This window comes from Staurois parvus, unplaced genomic scaffold, assembly GCF_062004578.1.
Source record: "Staurois parvus isolate SC_StPar_1 unplaced genomic scaffold, SC_StPar_1.0 ptg000381l, whole genome shotgun sequence".
NCBI lineage: Eukaryota > Metazoa > Chordata > Amphibia > Anura > Ranidae > Staurois > Staurois parvus.
The window spans coordinates 2,925,213-2,942,469 of NW_028318177.1; the positions used below are offsets into that span (position 1 = coordinate 2,925,213).

At 46.1% G+C, this 17,257-nt stretch overlaps 2 protein-coding genes across 2 annotated transcripts; both read right to left on the minus strand.

The window, feature by feature from the left end:
* Nucleotides 1–1,474: 1,474 nt before the first annotated feature.
* Nucleotides 1,475–5,824, minus strand: LOC149455941 (protein kinase C delta type-like). The gene is made up of 7 exons (XM_089685721.1): nucleotides 5,713–5,824; nucleotides 5,093–5,263; nucleotides 4,492–4,664; nucleotides 4,010–4,148; nucleotides 2,901–3,083; nucleotides 2,335–2,466; nucleotides 1,475–1,648 (listed from the first exon to the last, which is right to left on the minus strand). Exons 2-7 carry the CDS (start codon nucleotides 5,213–5,215, stop codon nucleotides 1,484–1,486), a joined length of 915 nt encoding a protein of 304 aa, XP_089541847.1. The 5' UTR covers nucleotides 5,216–5,263; nucleotides 5,713–5,824; the 3' UTR covers nucleotides 1,475–1,483.
* Nucleotides 5,701–7,581, minus strand: LOC149455942 (uncharacterized). The gene is made up of 2 exons (XM_089685679.1): nucleotides 6,798–7,581; nucleotides 5,701–5,828 (listed from the first exon to the last, which is right to left on the minus strand). The coding sequence occupies exons 1-2, from the start codon at nucleotides 7,579–7,581 to the stop codon at nucleotides 5,701–5,703; spliced, it is 912 nt and encodes a 303-aa protein (XP_089541805.1).
* Nucleotides 7,582–17,257: the final 9,676 nt, after the last annotated feature.

Here is a 17,257-nt window from a genome sequence, read left to right on the forward strand (position 1 = left end):
ACTTCTGTTGGAAAACTGATAAAACACTGCAAGGCATTTTGTATTTTGTGCCCTTTCCTGAAACTCTACAATCAATATGACTTGCCAGATCCAGGATCAAGACACATTATATAAAATAGCTGGGCTTGGCTGAGTCTACCCTAGATTGACTTCCCCACTCCTATTTACCCCAGACTGACCCCTCCACTGCCACTATACCCCAGACTTATTCCTTGACCTCCCTCTACCCCAGACTGATCCCTCCACCCCCCCCCATCTACCCCAGACTGACCCCCACCCCAAACTATCGCAGACTGAACCCCCAACCCCATTTACCTCAGACTTACACCCTCCTTATCTACCCCTGACAGACCCCCCCACCACCCTCTATCACAGTGTGATCCCACTGAGCCCCTACCCTCATCTACCCCAGACTGACCCCCCTCCACCCCCACAGAACTCTTAAGCACCCTTTACCCCTGACTGACCCTCCCCCACCCCCATCTACCGCAGACTGGACCCCTACCCCCCACCTACCCCTGACTTACCCCACCCACACAAATCTAACCCAGACTCATCCCCCTCCTAACCCAGACTGATCCCCTCCACCCCCATTTACCCAGACTGACCCTCTCTGCCCCACCTACCCCAGAATGACCCTCTCCACCCCCATCTACCAAAGACTGAAACCCTTTTCCCCATCTACCCCAGACAACCCCCTCTACCCCAGACTAACTCCCTCCACCTCTGTCTAACCCAGACTGACTCCCTCCACCCAATCTACCCCAGACTGACCCCCTCAACCCCCACTTTACTCCAGACTGACCCCCCACCTATCTCAGACAGAACTCTTAACCACCCTCTACCCCAGACTGACCCTCCCCTACCCACCACAGACTGGAACCCTCCCCCCTATCTACCCCACCCACACAAATCTAACCCAGACTCATTCCCCACCTACCCCAGATTGTCCCCCTCTACCCCCATTTACCCAGACTGACCCTCTCCACCGTCACTATACCCTAGACTGATTCCTTCACCTCTCTCTACCCCAAACGGATCTCTCCACCCCTATTTACCCTAGACTTACCCCCCCAACCCAGATTAACCCCCCCACCCCCATCTACCTCATACTGACCCCCCCACCCCCATCTACCTCAGACTTGTACCCCCATCCTTATCTACCCCTGACAGACCCCCCTTCCACAGTGTGATACCACTAACCCCCACCCCCATTTATCCCAGACATCTACCCCCATCCCCATTTTACCCAGAATGACTCACCTACCCTAAACTTACCCCACCCATCTCATCCCCAGACTGACCCACCCCCATTTACCCGAGGCTAACCCCCTCCCAGACCCCCATCTACCCCAGGCAGACCTACCCCCCAGACCGCCATGTACCGCAGACTTACCACCCACAACCTTCTAGCACTGTCTCGGTCTGAAATGCCTTTCAGTGACTTATGTTTTCCATAAGCTACAACCTGGTGTGTATGGCTTTATTTCATCTTCATCATGGCTCGCCATTCGTCACTGACAAAGGAAAAGCCATTAAAAAGCTTTTGTTCCTCAGCTGTAATAGGTTCATAAGGTTCTTCTTCTTCGTCCATGTCATTCATTAGGTCTTCCAGCTTTATCGTCTGTCTTGTCATGTCTCTGAAGCCCTGTAAAAGAGAAAGCAATGAGACCCACTATTCAATGAAATGCCTCTATGACTTATGGGAACAATTTCCCCCTGTATGTAACCAAGTTCATAGGGCTGTGAGATATTAGATATCAGTCACCACTATGCATAAGAAAGGATATGGATTTTCCAATATTAGAATTGTGCAAACTCACTTCCACTCTATCCAAAACTAAAAAAAAAGGTTTGCCTTTTAGTTTTACTAAGGTGTAATTCCAGGCTATATATATACTTTTTGTTTTCAGGCCATTCACATAATCTGGCTCCCCTGTGTCAGCCAGCGGTGGCTGCAGGGGAGAGGAGTGAGCACAACAAAGGTTGTGTCATATAAGCCTATGTGTGATGTCACCACTTCCAGGCATTCCAGCCATTGTCAGAGCTCTTTCCTCTCCTTTGTATCCGCTGCTGGCTGACACAAAGAAGTCGGATCACCTGACCTGACTGGAAAAGCCTGAAAATAGGCAAGTATGTACATCTTTTTTTTTTACATAGGTTAGTCAACATAGATATTAGGGGGAGTAGACATTTTTATGATTAGTTAGGTTTTTAGCCTGGAAGTCTACTTGAAGCACAATGATACTTTGTCTCACAAACTTCATTTTTTCTGAACACACACACACACACACACACACACACACACACAGACACCTCAAAGTCTTTACTTACCTTCCGACGTATGAAAAAAGGAGGGCGTGCCTCCCCCGCTTCCAGTTCCTTCCAGTTTATGCCATTAAAAAATGGGTGATCTTGTATGTTGGCAACATGTTCTTTGCGCTGTTGTGGATCTTTGCACATGAGCTGTAGGCGAAAAAACAGAAAAACATAAGATGATTGTTATGGCACAGAATTGCTAAAAAGTCTATTTATAAAGACCTGAGACTTCCACTCTCCACACATCACAAGAAATACTCCCCACGGTGCTGGCAATTTATGTCCTAGCAATAAAAAGCAGAACGTAATGAGGAGTCTGTGATGGGTTCTCTGCATAATGCTGCAAAGAATGCTTGGTCTCATAGATGGAGAGTGATGTCACATGATGTTTCAAGGTCATGTGACAGGTTTTCGCCACCACCTTGCACACTTTTTTTTTTACAATCAGCATGAATGTGCTTCACTTTTTTCAGAGTCCCAAAGCAAATCAAGTTCAAATCGCATTCATAAAGCACACTGGCTCCTTGGCTGAGCCTATAAGTGTACTTTCCCTGTCCCGCTGGGACTGTGTCACTACGTACCTTTTCCAGAAAATCCTTGAAGTTGGGGTCAGTGGGGTGCCGGAAGAATGGCACACCATCTATTATTGTTCTCGGATCACAGGCAATGCCACGGAAGGGATAATCTTTAAGGGCAGCTCTAAATAGTAAAACCCCCAACGCAAAGTAATCCGCAGCTCCATCATATGGCTTTTCGGAAAGCATCTGTGGGAAAATCGGAGAGAGAGAGAGAGAAATTAGGATCATATTGACAAAGCAGACTGGAAAGCAGAAGCATCATTTTGAACAAGGCTCCACCCAGACATTTCATTTTTAAATGTATAACTTCGTTATTTTAGCAGCATCCGACCTCTATGTATAGCACAGACAAACTAGCCTTTGCACACCATCCAGTTTCACTGTCTGTACACACAGAGCTACAAGGAATATTCGCTGCCCCTTGCTAAATTGACAAGAGTGATTTTTATCCTGACAGATTCTTATTAAGAAGACTGAATGAATTTCAAATAATCCTGAGCAAAGAGATGGGACCCCCAGGGCTGGACCCAAATGGAATGTGAGATTTCTACAGTACAATTAGAGCAGTTATTTCCTTTCCTTATATGTCACCCAGTTATTGGCACATTAAAGAGAATCTGTCACCATGGAATAAACCTGTCCTAGCTGAAACTTCTTTTCAGTGCTGAAGGCTGTGATTGTTCAACCTCCAAAAGTGATGCTAGCTCCTGGGCAGGCCACAACATCAGGGCAGGCCACATATAGGGACTTGCCAGCTATGGAACTAGCACTGCTGCTGGGAGTCAGTGGCTTTCTTTAGTGCCAGATGAGACCCTCAGCTGAGACTGGTAAAGACCAAGCTGATAGATTATCTTTGTTCTAGTCAATAATTGTCCTATGTATATAGGTTCTCTATCATCTAGGCCTAATCTGGTGGATATTTGCTCATTATGTTCTATTTAATTCAGGCTTAATTTGGTCTACAATGTCTCTGTGTATACAGATTTTCTTTAAAGTTGGACAGGCCCAGTCTGGTCTTTTATTGCCATGTGTATACAGGCTTCTACAGGATTATTATGCTAGACAATTGCCCTGGGCACATTGGAAAAGTCAATTAATGTTCTTTTACTCACCTCTGGGGATGCATGAAGCGAGTGTCCACGGTCTTCTGTCACCATGTTGGATCCAAACACGTTGGTTGCTGACACACCGTAGTCGGCAATTTTTACATGACCGGTGCCATCTACAAGAATGTTATCAATCTTCAGGTCTCTGTAGAGAAAAAAGAAAAAAAAAAAAAAAGTCAGATTTGCATTTCAGACAATTTTCCCCCTTTAACCCATATATCCCAATATTACTGATCCATAGAAGGATCAACAATCACAAAGCTCCATTTTCTAGCACTGCCCATACACATTACGATCCGATCCAGGAAACCATTAGTTTGTTTGATGACCTAACTGCAGTAAATGAGCTGTACTGGAAGATGAACGGGTAAGTGTACGCTCACCATTGTCCTTTCCACAAACTGGCTTTGATAGCAGTTTTGTTGTTGAGGTGGAGGGAGGGGAGCAGCGAATTGTAAAATGATTTAAGAATGTATTAAAGTAATTACCTGTGCACTACTCCTCTGGAATGCAGGTGCTTCAGACCACACAGGAGCTCCGCGGACAGAATTCTGATCATGGAGAGGTCAGCTGGCTTCAAGTTGTTTGCTATGCCCAAGGTTTCAAATGCGTCATACACATCTCCTCCTCTCAGATAGTCCATAACATAGAATAGGTAATCCTGGGGAAAGGAATATAGACAGGTTAGTGAATTAATTTTAGTTAAAAGGTCCAAATGAAAATAACATGTTATATTTTTCTACCAAAACACACTGCATGACATCTATCCATCCCATGTAGGCTATCTTCACTCCATGTACAGCTGTAGGTGACACCATTATATAATTTGTTATAGCATCTCGCTTTCAGGCAGTTGCTGTAACTACTGGATGGTTCCCTGAATAAAGCATACATGTACTAAACTTATAAGCATTGTACATTTCTTGGTAGCTTGTTTCTGGTGTCTTCTACATCTGCTTAATCTCATCATTATCAGCTTAATCTATTATTATCATCAAGCAATGTTTGTGCTCCTATATGTTACATTTATATATATACGCTATTCATACGATAATTCTGTCTTTTTAACTTTTCCAAAATTAGACTTACCTCTGTCTGAAAGGCAGCATAGGCATGGCTGCAGAAAGGACTGCCCTCTGCCATCTCCAGGGCTTGGCGTTCATTGAGGACTGTGTCTGGGTTGTCATCAATTGGATTCCTCTTGTGGACCATCTTCACGGCCACCAGTCTTCCGCTGTCACGGTGTGTTGCCAGCACCACCTGTAGGAGAGAAACAGTTAGTACATCATTTTTTCCATGTGCTCTATATATAACATCATTGCTGGACCTTCCTCATGTTCAATGCTTAATTATCTTTCTTTTCCCCCTTCTTCTGACCTGTTGGTTTTGCCATCTGCAGAAATATGACCAACTGCCATTTGTGTCCTGTATACACAGACAGCCTCCGTCCTCCTTATTCAACCCACCAGGCTGATTCTTAAGCGTTGTAACCCAGAGCAACCAATCAGAATTCACTCTGCAGAAGTCAGACAAGGTGCATTCTGACTGGTTGCTGCACTGGCAGGCATAATCTGACACTCCACATTAAAATTTTCCCTTGCAGTGGGGGTGGGGTTATTCTGCACATGGTGTACAGTCTTCAGTGAGGATGGTCATCTTGTGTCCCCCAGTGTTCAGTGTCCCCTTAGCAGTTATCTTTAATCACTTACCTTCCCATAGCCTCCCTCTCCAAGTATCTTGTGAAAGATGAAGTCCTCTGGACCCAGGAAAGTCTTTTCACGTTGTTCACTCTCTGTGCTGTGGATTGTCGTCGGTCCGGTAACTCCTAGAGAAAGAAAGACATTTAATTTATTACCCCGTCACCATACAAATCATGTTGCTGTACTTATGCCTATTGGTAATTGAAGGCTCCAAAACAGAAATAACTGCTAACAAGGAGTACAACAGACAAAAATCGCTTACTCCGGCTATAACTGATAATTCTGTTTTGCATTTAATCAGTTAAACAGATATCAAATCAATAACTAATTCTGCTGCCAACAAGGGAATCCAAAGCCTATTCAAACAGCGCCCGTCCCTGGTATACTTGGCATTTGACTGCCATCTCACCACTCTTCATGCCATGATTATAAATAAATAAAACACTCTTATTCAGAGAGTTACTGCCAGGGCGGGTAGAAATACTGTACAGAGCAGGAAGCTATTATACCTGTCAAAAGCAAGGGAGGGGTTATAACACAAACGTCCCTTTCCCAGTGACACCAACTCCCCTAATTTTTTATCCTGGCGTCATAAGGACAGGAAGCAAGGGGAAAGCTCCTCATTGGAACACGGAGAGCAATACAATACAGATGGGTTCTAACCCCTGTCTGCTCTCTCCAAAAAAAGCATGAAAAAAAACCTTTTTTGTCCATTAACGGTGACAGGAATCCTTTCACCTGAAGGTTCCCTTTCTGTATTTATCATCATGCTCTCGATACTGCTTTACAACAGAGGCATGCTGGGAGTGGGAGGGGTTAACCTGGGCCGGCCTACAGTTTGCCGTTTGACAGTGTCCTATCCATCTTTAGGCCGCAGTATAAAACAACTGTATACAGGTGTTAATGCTACTGACAGCCTGTATCATGTATGTCAAGTTTTATTTTGGCCAGAGTTACACTTTAACATTTCTAAATCCTCCCTATAACAAAGTAAATCTCTGCTGTTTGAATTCAGTTCTACTCTAATGTTGGAGTTGATGCAGAAATACCTTCCCCTCCCCCCTATATACTATATGAAAATCCATAATATTTACCTCCTTCATCTGTTCTTCCTTTCTTGGTCACAGGACACTCACATTCAGGCTCTTCATCAGATTTCCTCTTCTTGCCTCTCTGTCCTGTTTCTGTAGCGCTGTCATATCTGCGCTGGTTCCTCGCCGTCTCGCCATCTTCCTCTGAAGAGCCGTGTAGTGTCTCTCTAGCAGTATAATATCTGCTCGGCTTATCCTGATTCTGAGCATCTTCCTCTGAAGAGCTCTGTAATGTCTCTCTAGCAGTATAATATCTGCTGTGGTCCCTCGCCGTCTCGCCATCTTCCTCTGAAGAGCTCTGTACTGCCCTTTTCTTGGTCACAGGACTGTCACCGTCAGGCTCTTCATCAGATTTCCTCTTCTTTCCTCTCTGTTCTACAGAGCTCTGTCCTGTCTCTGTAGCGCGGTCATATTTGCTCTGCTTTCTCTGATCCTTGTCATCCTCCTCTGAAGAGCTGCAAGGCGTCCTTCTTTTCTTGGTCACAGGACTCTCACAGTCAGGCTCTTCATCAGATTTCCTTTTCCTGCCTTTCTGTTGTGCGGAGCTCTGTACTATCTCTGTAGCGTTGTCATTATTGCTGTGGTTCCATGGAGTCTCACCATAGTCCTCCACACAGGTCTGTACTACCTCTCTGGTCACATCAAGTACTTCCTCCTCCCTGCTCCGCTTTCTGGTGTTCACATCTGAATATTTAAATGTTGAACAACTGCTGATCTCATCTCGGTTGTCATCTTGCCTAGGTCGTGTCCGGGTGGTTGGAAAAAGAAGAGTCTTCCACCAACGCATGAATCTTGCCATTTTTTTTGTTGTATATACAACAGAATGAAATACTCTCTAGCTGTGGAATGAGACGATAAAAACGTGTCTACACTCTGCTGCGGCTAGTGAGAAATGACTGCCTACGCTCTGGAATGTAATGCTAGCCTTACTGTGTCACAGGCCCCGCCCACTCCACTGTGACTTTGGCCCCACCCACTCCACTGTGATGTTGGCCCCGCCCACTCCACTGTGACACTGGCCCCGCCCACCCCACTGTGATGTTGGCCCCGCCCACTCCACTGTGCCTTTGGCCCCGCCCACTTCACGTGGAGCTAGACTCCGCTGTGACTTTGGCCCCGCCCACTGTGCCTGTGTTGCCACGGCAACCTTGTTTGCCACAAACAGCTGCATTTCCTCAAGTAGGATTTGCAGCACTTAGGAGAATTCTCCCTGGTGACAGCTATTATGCAAATTAGCAAAACTCAAATTCTGATTTATTACAGAAAATCAGACCGATGTCCACTCTAAGCAGACCCAGAATTAGGAAGTGGCAGAATCAGGTTTCCTTCATTTATAGATCAGGATATAACCTTGTAATAAATATGTCTCATCATGTGTGTCACCAAATATTAGATTTACTTTGTTATCAGATCCTGAATTCATAACTAAACCCTTCCATGTGCCATTCCTGCCAACCTTCTCTGACATATACTGTGGGGTTGTACATTCAAACACTATTCTGCATTATTACAGCTGTGACCTGTTCTGTGGCAGAATGTGTTTTGTAATGTGTGTCCTCCCTCTTAGATTGTAAGCTCTCAGGATCAGGGCCCTCTGATTCCTCTTGTACCAGATTGTATTGTAAGTGTAATGTCTGCCTTCCTTTTGTATAATAATAATGCGTGTTTTTCAGTCAATACATGTATATGGCTCTGACACATTCCATAGCATTGTACAGTCACATATTATAACTAATATAAATGCATATAGCTCTGATATATGCCATAGCATTGTACAACCACACACTATAATCTGGGGCATAGTTAACGGGACCCAAGGCCCCAACCACAGCATTCATCTCTGGTGCAGGTGCAGCATTTCAGTGCTAATAGGCATTCTAGAAATGTTTATTCACAGTGAAGTGTAGTAGGTCACCTCCATCACGTACCTACCTGTTCATTGTGAAAAGGCCAAGACTCGGATAGGTACTCAGTTAGGGAAGCCTACTTCCTATGTCTGGCAGCATGAAGAGAACTCTGTGCTCTGCAGTGGCAGTGTGTGGCCAGACTGGGGTACAGTGCCTGGTAGGTGACGGGCCCCTGGGCTGGAGGGGGACATATTACTGTCCTGTCTATCCTGCAGATGGTAAGATGTATCCAGTGTTGGATGCACGGCCCCAGAAACTCATGGACACACACTCAGCATTGTTCTCTACCCACGCTTGCACATTCAGCTCTCTCTTGCAGCTCAGCATTCTGTGAAAGTGATAGATGGCAGACTGCGCATTCATGGGTAGGGGACGTAGCTAAGTGTGGGGGGACAATCATATGAGCATCTGAAAAGTGATCATTAATATACAAAACAGAGCACAGCAATGTTAGCCTCTTACTGACCACATAACTCATATATAGTATTCAGTAATAAGGGCGGGCCTTCGTGACCACACACAATGCTCATACACATCCACGACGGCTGACATTTCTGTGCTCTGTGTCAGACAGCCCGTGGTCTCTAGTTATGATTGGGAGTTGGCAGGATGGACTCATCAGTACTCTGGGGAAAAGCCCCTTGGTATGTCTGCATGTGTGGCATCTCACAAAGTGCCTCCTGGGGTGTGTGATGTAGCATGGCAGGAGCCGTTTGTTACACGTTGTGACACATGTGCACTGACATCGGAAAGGGGGGGCTAGGGGGGTCATTTGGTAGAGTACTGACAGAGATTGGCAGTGTGTCGGCACATGTCCAACCTCCAGTGAAGATGGCGGATCTGGAGAAGAGCGGCTAAGGGAGAACTTCTGGTTTAACCAAGACAAGGCTGGACTCCATGGGGTAGGATGTTTTCTGAGATGGATTTTTGGGGGAGGGGTTAGACAGAATGAAGTTCCTGATTAAAGAAAAACATCACCGTAACCCCCCCACAAGACCCTCTGTATGCGCAGACACACCAATTCTCTGCCAGGTTTTAGGGACCCCCAGAGAGCTCCATGGCAGGTGTGTGTATAAGTCAGATCTCCGGCACATGCACACATCCTGCAGGTCTCTGCCAATCCTCTTTCAGAGACCCCCCCCCCAGCCTGTATGTGAATGTGTGAGATCAGCTGCATCCCGGGGTGTCTACATCACATATCCAAGGAGTCTGTTGGTGATGTCCTGTGCATGTGCATGCAGGCTGCTGGGGCTTCTGCCAGAGACCTTTGCCGTATGTGCATGTGTGTTGGCCTGCGATATCATCCATGCCTAGGCCAAGATTTAGCAAGTAATAAACATTTTTAAAGTTTTTTTTTTTTTTAAATGTTTAAATCTTGCCCATACACTATACAATTTGATTGTACAATCTCCTTTAGATTTACCAAAACAATGTAATAGAGGGACACATCTAAATAAGCCATTCGTTTGTATCACATCAGGCTGGCCCTTGAACTACAGTTGATGGTAGATCTAAGGAAGATTGTACAATCAGATTGTGTAGTGTATGGTCACCTTAAGAGGAAGGGGGGAGAAGAGAGGATCTGAGTGCACGTTGTGGATAGGGAGGTGATTGGGAGAACTGAGCAATGGTGAACCGACTCTTTATTATAGGGAAATCTGTTATCACTGTCACAGATCACACACCACCCCGTTCACTGAATTGTATGGGATAGCAGAGATTACAGGACGTGTTAATGAGGGAATACGAGATTTCACCGGATACCGGAGATCACAGGACATGTTAAATCTCTATAATAAAATGGCCTCTGAAATCTCGTATCTCCTCAGTAGTACGGGCTGGTAAAGGTGCTCTCTCCTCCCTCACACATGTTGTTGAATACGGTATCGCCCGTTTATGTACACGGCCCCCCAATGCAGAATTCCAACCAGCAGAACAATACAGTGAGGTGTGTTGCTGTGTGTGGAAGAACGGTCCACGTACGATTTCTTGGCAGCGCACCACAACACACTTTACTGCATTGTCATACATTATACTGCAGTGTATGTCTGCTGGAAGGTACATTGAGGGCCTCTAAGAACTCCCAACACTTCACATCAAACACCTTAGACCTCATTCACAGCTGAGTACACTACTGCGTCATGTTTGTTGTTCTTTTTTTGGAGCAGCACCATTTATTTGAATAGGCCTCCCTTCAGTCCAAAGAAGCTCATGGACCAGATTTTGGACATGAGCCAAGAGCGTTTTGCATTGCACATTTATCACACAGAAAAATGATGGCAGCTACCTGTGTTTGGGATCTCTTTACGTGTCTGTCCGCATTTCTTCTACACCAAAGTGTGAACGGGGCCCTGTGCTACATTGATGTGCATTGTGCTAAACATCGCTGTACGATGAATGGTCATTCATCAATATAGAGTGATTGGGCCCTTACAGGAGGATCCACCTGATAGTCAACAGAAATCACCACTAACTCTGAGATAAAGAAATAAACACACAGAGATTGTAAAATCATTTTATTGAAATATACAAAACACACTGAGGAGTGAGGAAACCAACCCCCACCATTGATACCCCTCCCCCATCACTAATACCCTCCCCCGCCCCTTCAAATACCTGGGATTGACCACCCACCCCGTCAACTACCCCAGATGGATCCCCCTGCCCCTATTTACCCCAGAGTGACCCCCCCCACCCCCTCAACTACCACAGACTATCCCCCTTACCCCAATATGTCCTCCCTGCCCCCATTTACCCCAAAATGTCATCCCAGCCCCCATTTACCTCAAAATGTCCTCCCTGCCCTCATTTACCCCAAAATGTCATCCCAGACCCCATTTGCCCCAAAATGTGCTCCCTGCCCCCATTTACCCCAAAATGTCATCCCAGCCCCCATTTACCTCAAAATGTCCTCCATGACCCCATTTACCCCAAAATGTCCTCCCTGCCCTCATTTACCCCAAAATGTCCTCTCTGACCCCATTTACCCCAAAATGTCCTCCCTGCCCTCATTTACCCCAAAATGTCCTCCCTGCCTCCATTTACCCCAAAATGTCCTCCCTGCCTCCATTTACCCCAAATGTCCTCCCTGCCCCATTTACCCCAAAATGTCATCCCTGCCCTCATTTACCCAAAAATGTCCTCCCTGCCTCCATTTACCCCAAAATGTCCTCCCTGCCCTCATTTACCTCAAAATGTCCTCCCTGCCCCATTTACCCCAAAATGTCATCCCTGCCCCATTTACCCCAAAATGTCCTCCCTGACCCCATTTACCTCAAAATGTCCTCCCTGACCCCATTTACCCCAAAATGTCCTCCCTGCCCCCATTTACCCCAAAATGTCCTCTCTGCCCCATTTACCCCAAAATGTCCTCCCTGCCCCATTTACCCCAAAATGTCCTCCCTGCCCCCATTTACCCCAGCCTTCCATACCCCCGCCCCCATATACGCAAAATTGACCCCCCTTTACCCCAGACTGACCCCCCACCCCCATTTATCACTGGACTGCCCCACACCCCCAAGACACTGACACCTCCTGCAATCAACTGCTGATACTCCACACTGAAGACTAATTAATTTGAGAGACTTGTTTTGCTCCTGCCCATCACATATCCCCATTGCCTGTAATGCTGCCCATACATAAGGGGTTAACCGGTTCAAGCTCCTCCTTGGGATCCAGCTTGGCGCTATACCCCTCCAACCAATCACTGCTTGTGTGATTAGACACAGGGGGCGGGGCTTTTGACTTAGCCAGTCGCACACAGGGGGCGGGGCTCGTGCCTCTCCAGAAGTCTGCAGCTTCTCAGTGTTCTGTCAGCGGCGGACCGTCAGACACCAGACACAGCGCTGGTAGGTGAATGGGATGGGGCCACGGTGGGGTATAATGTAGGTGGTTGTGGTTGGGGCTTCTCAGGGCTCTGGCAGGTGACAGGCGGCTGGGAGGAATATGTCACCTCATCATCACCATCCTCCTCCTCACCGCCTGTTATCACCCTGAGACCCCCGCACTACCACAGCGTACATTACAGGTGATTGCGGTACGCTCCCATTATCCCCATGTTGTGTTTACCAGACAATATTACCTCCAAATGTGACATTGATGTGAATGGGATCATTCCTCCACTACATGGAGTGCGCACAGTCGCAGCGCAGGCTTCATAGGGCTCATTGACACATGCAGCAACCCTTGTGGTTGATGGGGGGAGGGGAGGTAATACGTCTCCTCCTCACAGCCTGTTTTATTCCTGAACATTCTGCACCATCGTGTCACATCCACATTCATTACACACAGTTGTAGTTTGGTCCCATTCACTTGGCAGGGGGGAGCATTTGTTGCAATTACAGAATGTGTACAGTCCTGAGCGGCTCCATATTCTCCTTTAGGTGGCAGTAAAACTGTGGCTGAACCTCCTGTGTTTACCATTCCCTGGATGCCGGTGTGAATGAGGCCTCAGAATTAAAACGGGTGGTGAGGAGGTGACATAATCTCCTCCCCTCTGCCTGTCAACCTCCCTCTGAAAAGTGATCCACTGCAGATCTCTGTAAAGGGGAGATAATATTGCCATAAGTGTGAATGAGCCATAAAAACCCATAGATTGTACAATGGTGGGACACAACATAATTCTTCTCCAGTCTGTGATGTGTGTTCTAGTCATCATGATCAATGTACAATGATTTGTGAACACACTGAAGCAGCAATCTCAACTATTGGTCAGTGTTGGGGTTCTCGCACATGGCAGCCAAAAACACAACTTTGTGAACTGTACTTGTGACTGATGTGAATGCAGCTCATTGTTATCTATGGGTCTGTACACACAGCCGTGTAAATGTCCAAAAACTAGTGCTGTGTTCTCCTTGCGATCGGGACCTTTCCGATCCTGTGACAGCCAATCACGGCAGTCACATGACCCTAAACCCCGTCTCCCAGCCAGAAACCCCTTAAAGGGCCAGGAGGTGCCGGCGCGAAGCAGTTAAAAAGAAAAACTTAATTCCTGGTCATTATATTATGTGTGTACTCCTGAATACTCATACATGTGTACACACATAAATCACACCCCACTTGAAAAAAAAAGTCAGCAAGATTGTGGAAGAGACTACTAGTTTCATGTATAAGAGCATCCTGGGAGGTGGAGGAATTTGACGCACTTCTATACATAGTACACACATGCACTATACAGATCCTACTCACATAGTTTTTTCTTCCAGGAAGATCTGGTATGCATGCGTCAGTACTGTGTGTAAGGATCCTTAGGCCTCGTTCACATGGGGCGTACTAAAGGCTATGTGAATGGAGCACCGTGGTTACCCTCACAGGGGACAAACAGGTATGCCATGCATCCGTGTGCACTCAGTCCCTTTCATGTCAATATGGACACAGACGCTGCTCCCAATCTTACATCCTTTTGGGTAAACACAACCCATCTGCAGGTGTATGCTTTAGTACGCACCATTCGAACGAGGTCTTAATGGTGGCCATACACCGCAATAAATTATTTTTTTTAATTTGTATTTTTGCAATCAATTTAATCCTGATTGGAATAATTGATCTAGAACTGACAATCCATTCGATCGATGGGCCACACACAGGGAAGAGGATTTGGACTGATAGAGTAGATGATTGGAAGTTATCAGTCATATCTCTGATTTCCCCGTACAATCTAATACATGGCCATATGAAATGTGCAAATCGCTCCATGGCATGATGGTATGCAAAGGATGCTGTGCCCAGGTTCCTCTGCATTTCCCTATTGACAGTTCTCCATTTTTCAAGATCTCTGAACCCTTTGTTTAAAGAGACAGGACACTCAGAGACCGGAGAGAGTGCCTGGGCGGCCTCTAGTGCCCAGGAGGCATGTCTGTACGTGCGTGTGTATAATGTGCCATGCTGATGGTTGAACTCCAGGCTGGGGCTGACTATACAATCTCCTCTACCATCAGCTATGTAGTGCAAGGGTCTGCCTAATTTGATAGAAATGGACAGGTTTGTTTACATCTGCCTTAATATTGCATCATTTGTTAAATGTAAAGGTAATTGTACGTTCAATCTGTACAGTGAATGGACAGCTTTAAAGTGACACTAAACAATATCCTTCATCTAAGCCAGGCATGTCCAAAGTCCGGCCCGCGGCCATTTACGGCCCGAGGGTCGGTTTAATACGGCCCTCCATGTCAGTGTGTCATATGGAGCGGCCGGTCCGGTATTTCCACCTCGGCCGTGTCAGAATACCGGGCCGGCCGCTCAGCTCTGCAGCGGGACCTTACCTGTTCCTCTATCCAGCGGCGCGCTGTCTTCCCGGCTTCTGTAGTGTGGGCGCTGGGCATGACAGCCGGGTGCCAAGTGCGCATGCGCAAGAAGCGGTGCTTTTTGTGAATGGTAAGGCGGTACCTGGGACACATGACAGATCCCAGAAGCCGCCGGACCAATCACAAAGCGCAAGTGCTTCTCGCTCATGCGCACTGGGCACCCGGCTGTCATGCCGAGCGCCATTACAGAAGCCGGGAAGACAGCGCGCGGCTGGATCGAGGAACAGGTAAGATCAAAGAACAACTGCGGAAGTAAGAGCGGGTACCTGTCAAATTCAGGTACCCGCTCCCCACCTCCCCAAAGGTCAGCAGTCATCTGTACTGTCCGCAGTCTCTGGTCATCCCTGTGCTGTCCGCAGTCTCTGGTCATCCCTGTGCTGTCCGCAGTCTCTGGTCATCCCTGTGCTGTCCGCAGTCTCTGGTCATCCCTGTGCTGTCCGCAGTCTCTGGTCATCCCTGTGCTGTCCGCAGTCTCTGGTCATCCCTGTGCTGTCCGCAGTCTCTGGTCATCCCTGTGCTGTCCGCAGTCTCTGGTCATCTCCTGTACTGTGTCTGCAGTCCATTAGTTCAGAATTTTTTTTTTCCTGTTTTCTGCCTCTAAAACCTAGGTGCGTCTTATGGTCAGGTGCGTCTTATACGGCGAAAAATACGGTAACTTGGCATAAAATAATTTATTTGCATTTAATTGTAATGGTTCAAAGAATGTTTGGAAAAATGTTCGGCCCTCCACCATGTTCACTTCATCCAATCTGGCCCTCTTTGAAAAAAGTTTGGACACCCCTGATCTAAGCTGTAATATGCAACTGACTACAATAAAGCTCTCCTTTTTAGTTAAAAAAAAAAAAAAACAATATTCTTATTCGCCAAAAAAACGCATACACATCCACTACTTAATGACCCTGCAATTTATGTTTTGTCAATAATTTCCTCTGTATTTCTGCCTCCTTGTAACATCCTCTATAAGCTCTATACCCCATCACTTCCATTTGTTTGTATCGAGCATTGCACAATAGTTGTTCTATCCACATTACACATCCTATAGTTCATCTTGGGAGTGAGCTGTGCTTTTTTATATATATATATATATATATATATATATAGTTAGGTCCATATATATTTGGACAGAGGCACAGTTTTAGATTTTTCAGGTATTGACCAGGACATGTTCCAGCTATAGTTATATAATGGATATGGGTTGAAAGTGTACACTCTCAGGTTTAATTTTAGGGTATGTACATCCAAATTGGAGTAAGGGTTTAGGAATTACAGCTCTTAAGAGTAGCCATCTCCCCTTTTTCAAGGGACCAAAAGTAATTGGGACAATTGAATCAAAAGCTGTTCATGGCCAGGTGTGGGCTACTCCTTCATTATTTCTCGATCAATTAAGCAGGTAAAAGGTCTGGAGGTGATTCTAAGTGTGGTATTTGCATTTGGAATCTATTGCTGTGAACCTACATCATGCGTTCAAAAGAGCTGTCCATGTAAGTGAAACAGGCCATTGTAAGGCTTCAAAAAGAAACAAATCCATCAGAGCGATAGCAGCAACTTTAGGAGTGGCCAAATCAACAGTTCTGTACATTGAGAAAAGAAGAACACACTGGTGAGCTCAGCAACATAAAAAGGCATGGACGTCCACGAAAGACAACAGTGATGGATGGTTGCAGGATCCTCTCTATGGTAAAGAACAACCCATTCGCAACATCCAGACAAGTGAAAGACACTCTTCAAGAGGTGGGCGTATCATTGTCAAAGTCTACAATCAAGAGAAGACTTCATGAAAGCAAATACAGAGGGTTCACCGCCAAAAAACATCTAAAAAAGCCAGACCAGTTCTGGAAAAGCATTCTTTAGACGGATGAAACTAAGATTAATCTGTACCAGAATGATGGGAAGAAAAAAGTGTGGAGAAGGCTTGGAACAGCTCATGGTCCAATTCTGCAGTGTTTAGAGATATACTGTTCAGCCAAATGCAGCAAAGTTGATTGGACGGCGCTTCACAGTACAGAAGGACAATGACCCAAAACACACTGCAAAAAGCAACCCAGATGCTTTTGAAGGAAAAGAAGTGGAACATTTTGAAATGGTTGAGTCAATCACCTGATCTCAACCCAATTGAGCATGCATTTCACTTGCTGAAGGCAAAACTAAAGGCAGAAAGACCCACAAACAAAGAACTGAAGACAGCTACAGTTAGAGCCTGGCAAATCACCAGAAAGGAGGAAACCCAGTCTTTGGTAATATCCATGGGTTCCAG

Excerpts from the sequence above, each read along its gene's own strand:
- LOC149455941 (XM_089685721.1), bottom strand. The coding sequence starts at position 5,215 with ATGGTCCACAAGAGGAATCCAATTGATGACAACCCAGACACAGTCCTC. Across the intron at positions 4,665-5,092 it reads ATGCTGCCTTTCAGACAGAG|GATTACCTATTCTATGTTAT; the intron begins GTAAGTCTAATT and ends TCCTTTCCCCAG. Across the intron at positions 2,467-2,900 it reads TCAAGGATTTTCTGGAAAAG|CTCATGTGCAAAGATCCACA; the intron begins GTACGTAGTGAC and ends TTTCGCCTACAG.
- LOC149455942 (XM_089685679.1), bottom strand. The coding sequence starts at position 7,581 with ATGCGTTGGTGGAAGACTCTTCTTTTTCCAACCACCCGGACACGACCT. Across the intron at positions 5,829-6,797 it reads AGGAAGAACAGATGAAGGAG|GAGTTACCGGACCGACGACA; the intron begins GTAAATATTATG and ends TTCTTTCTCTAG.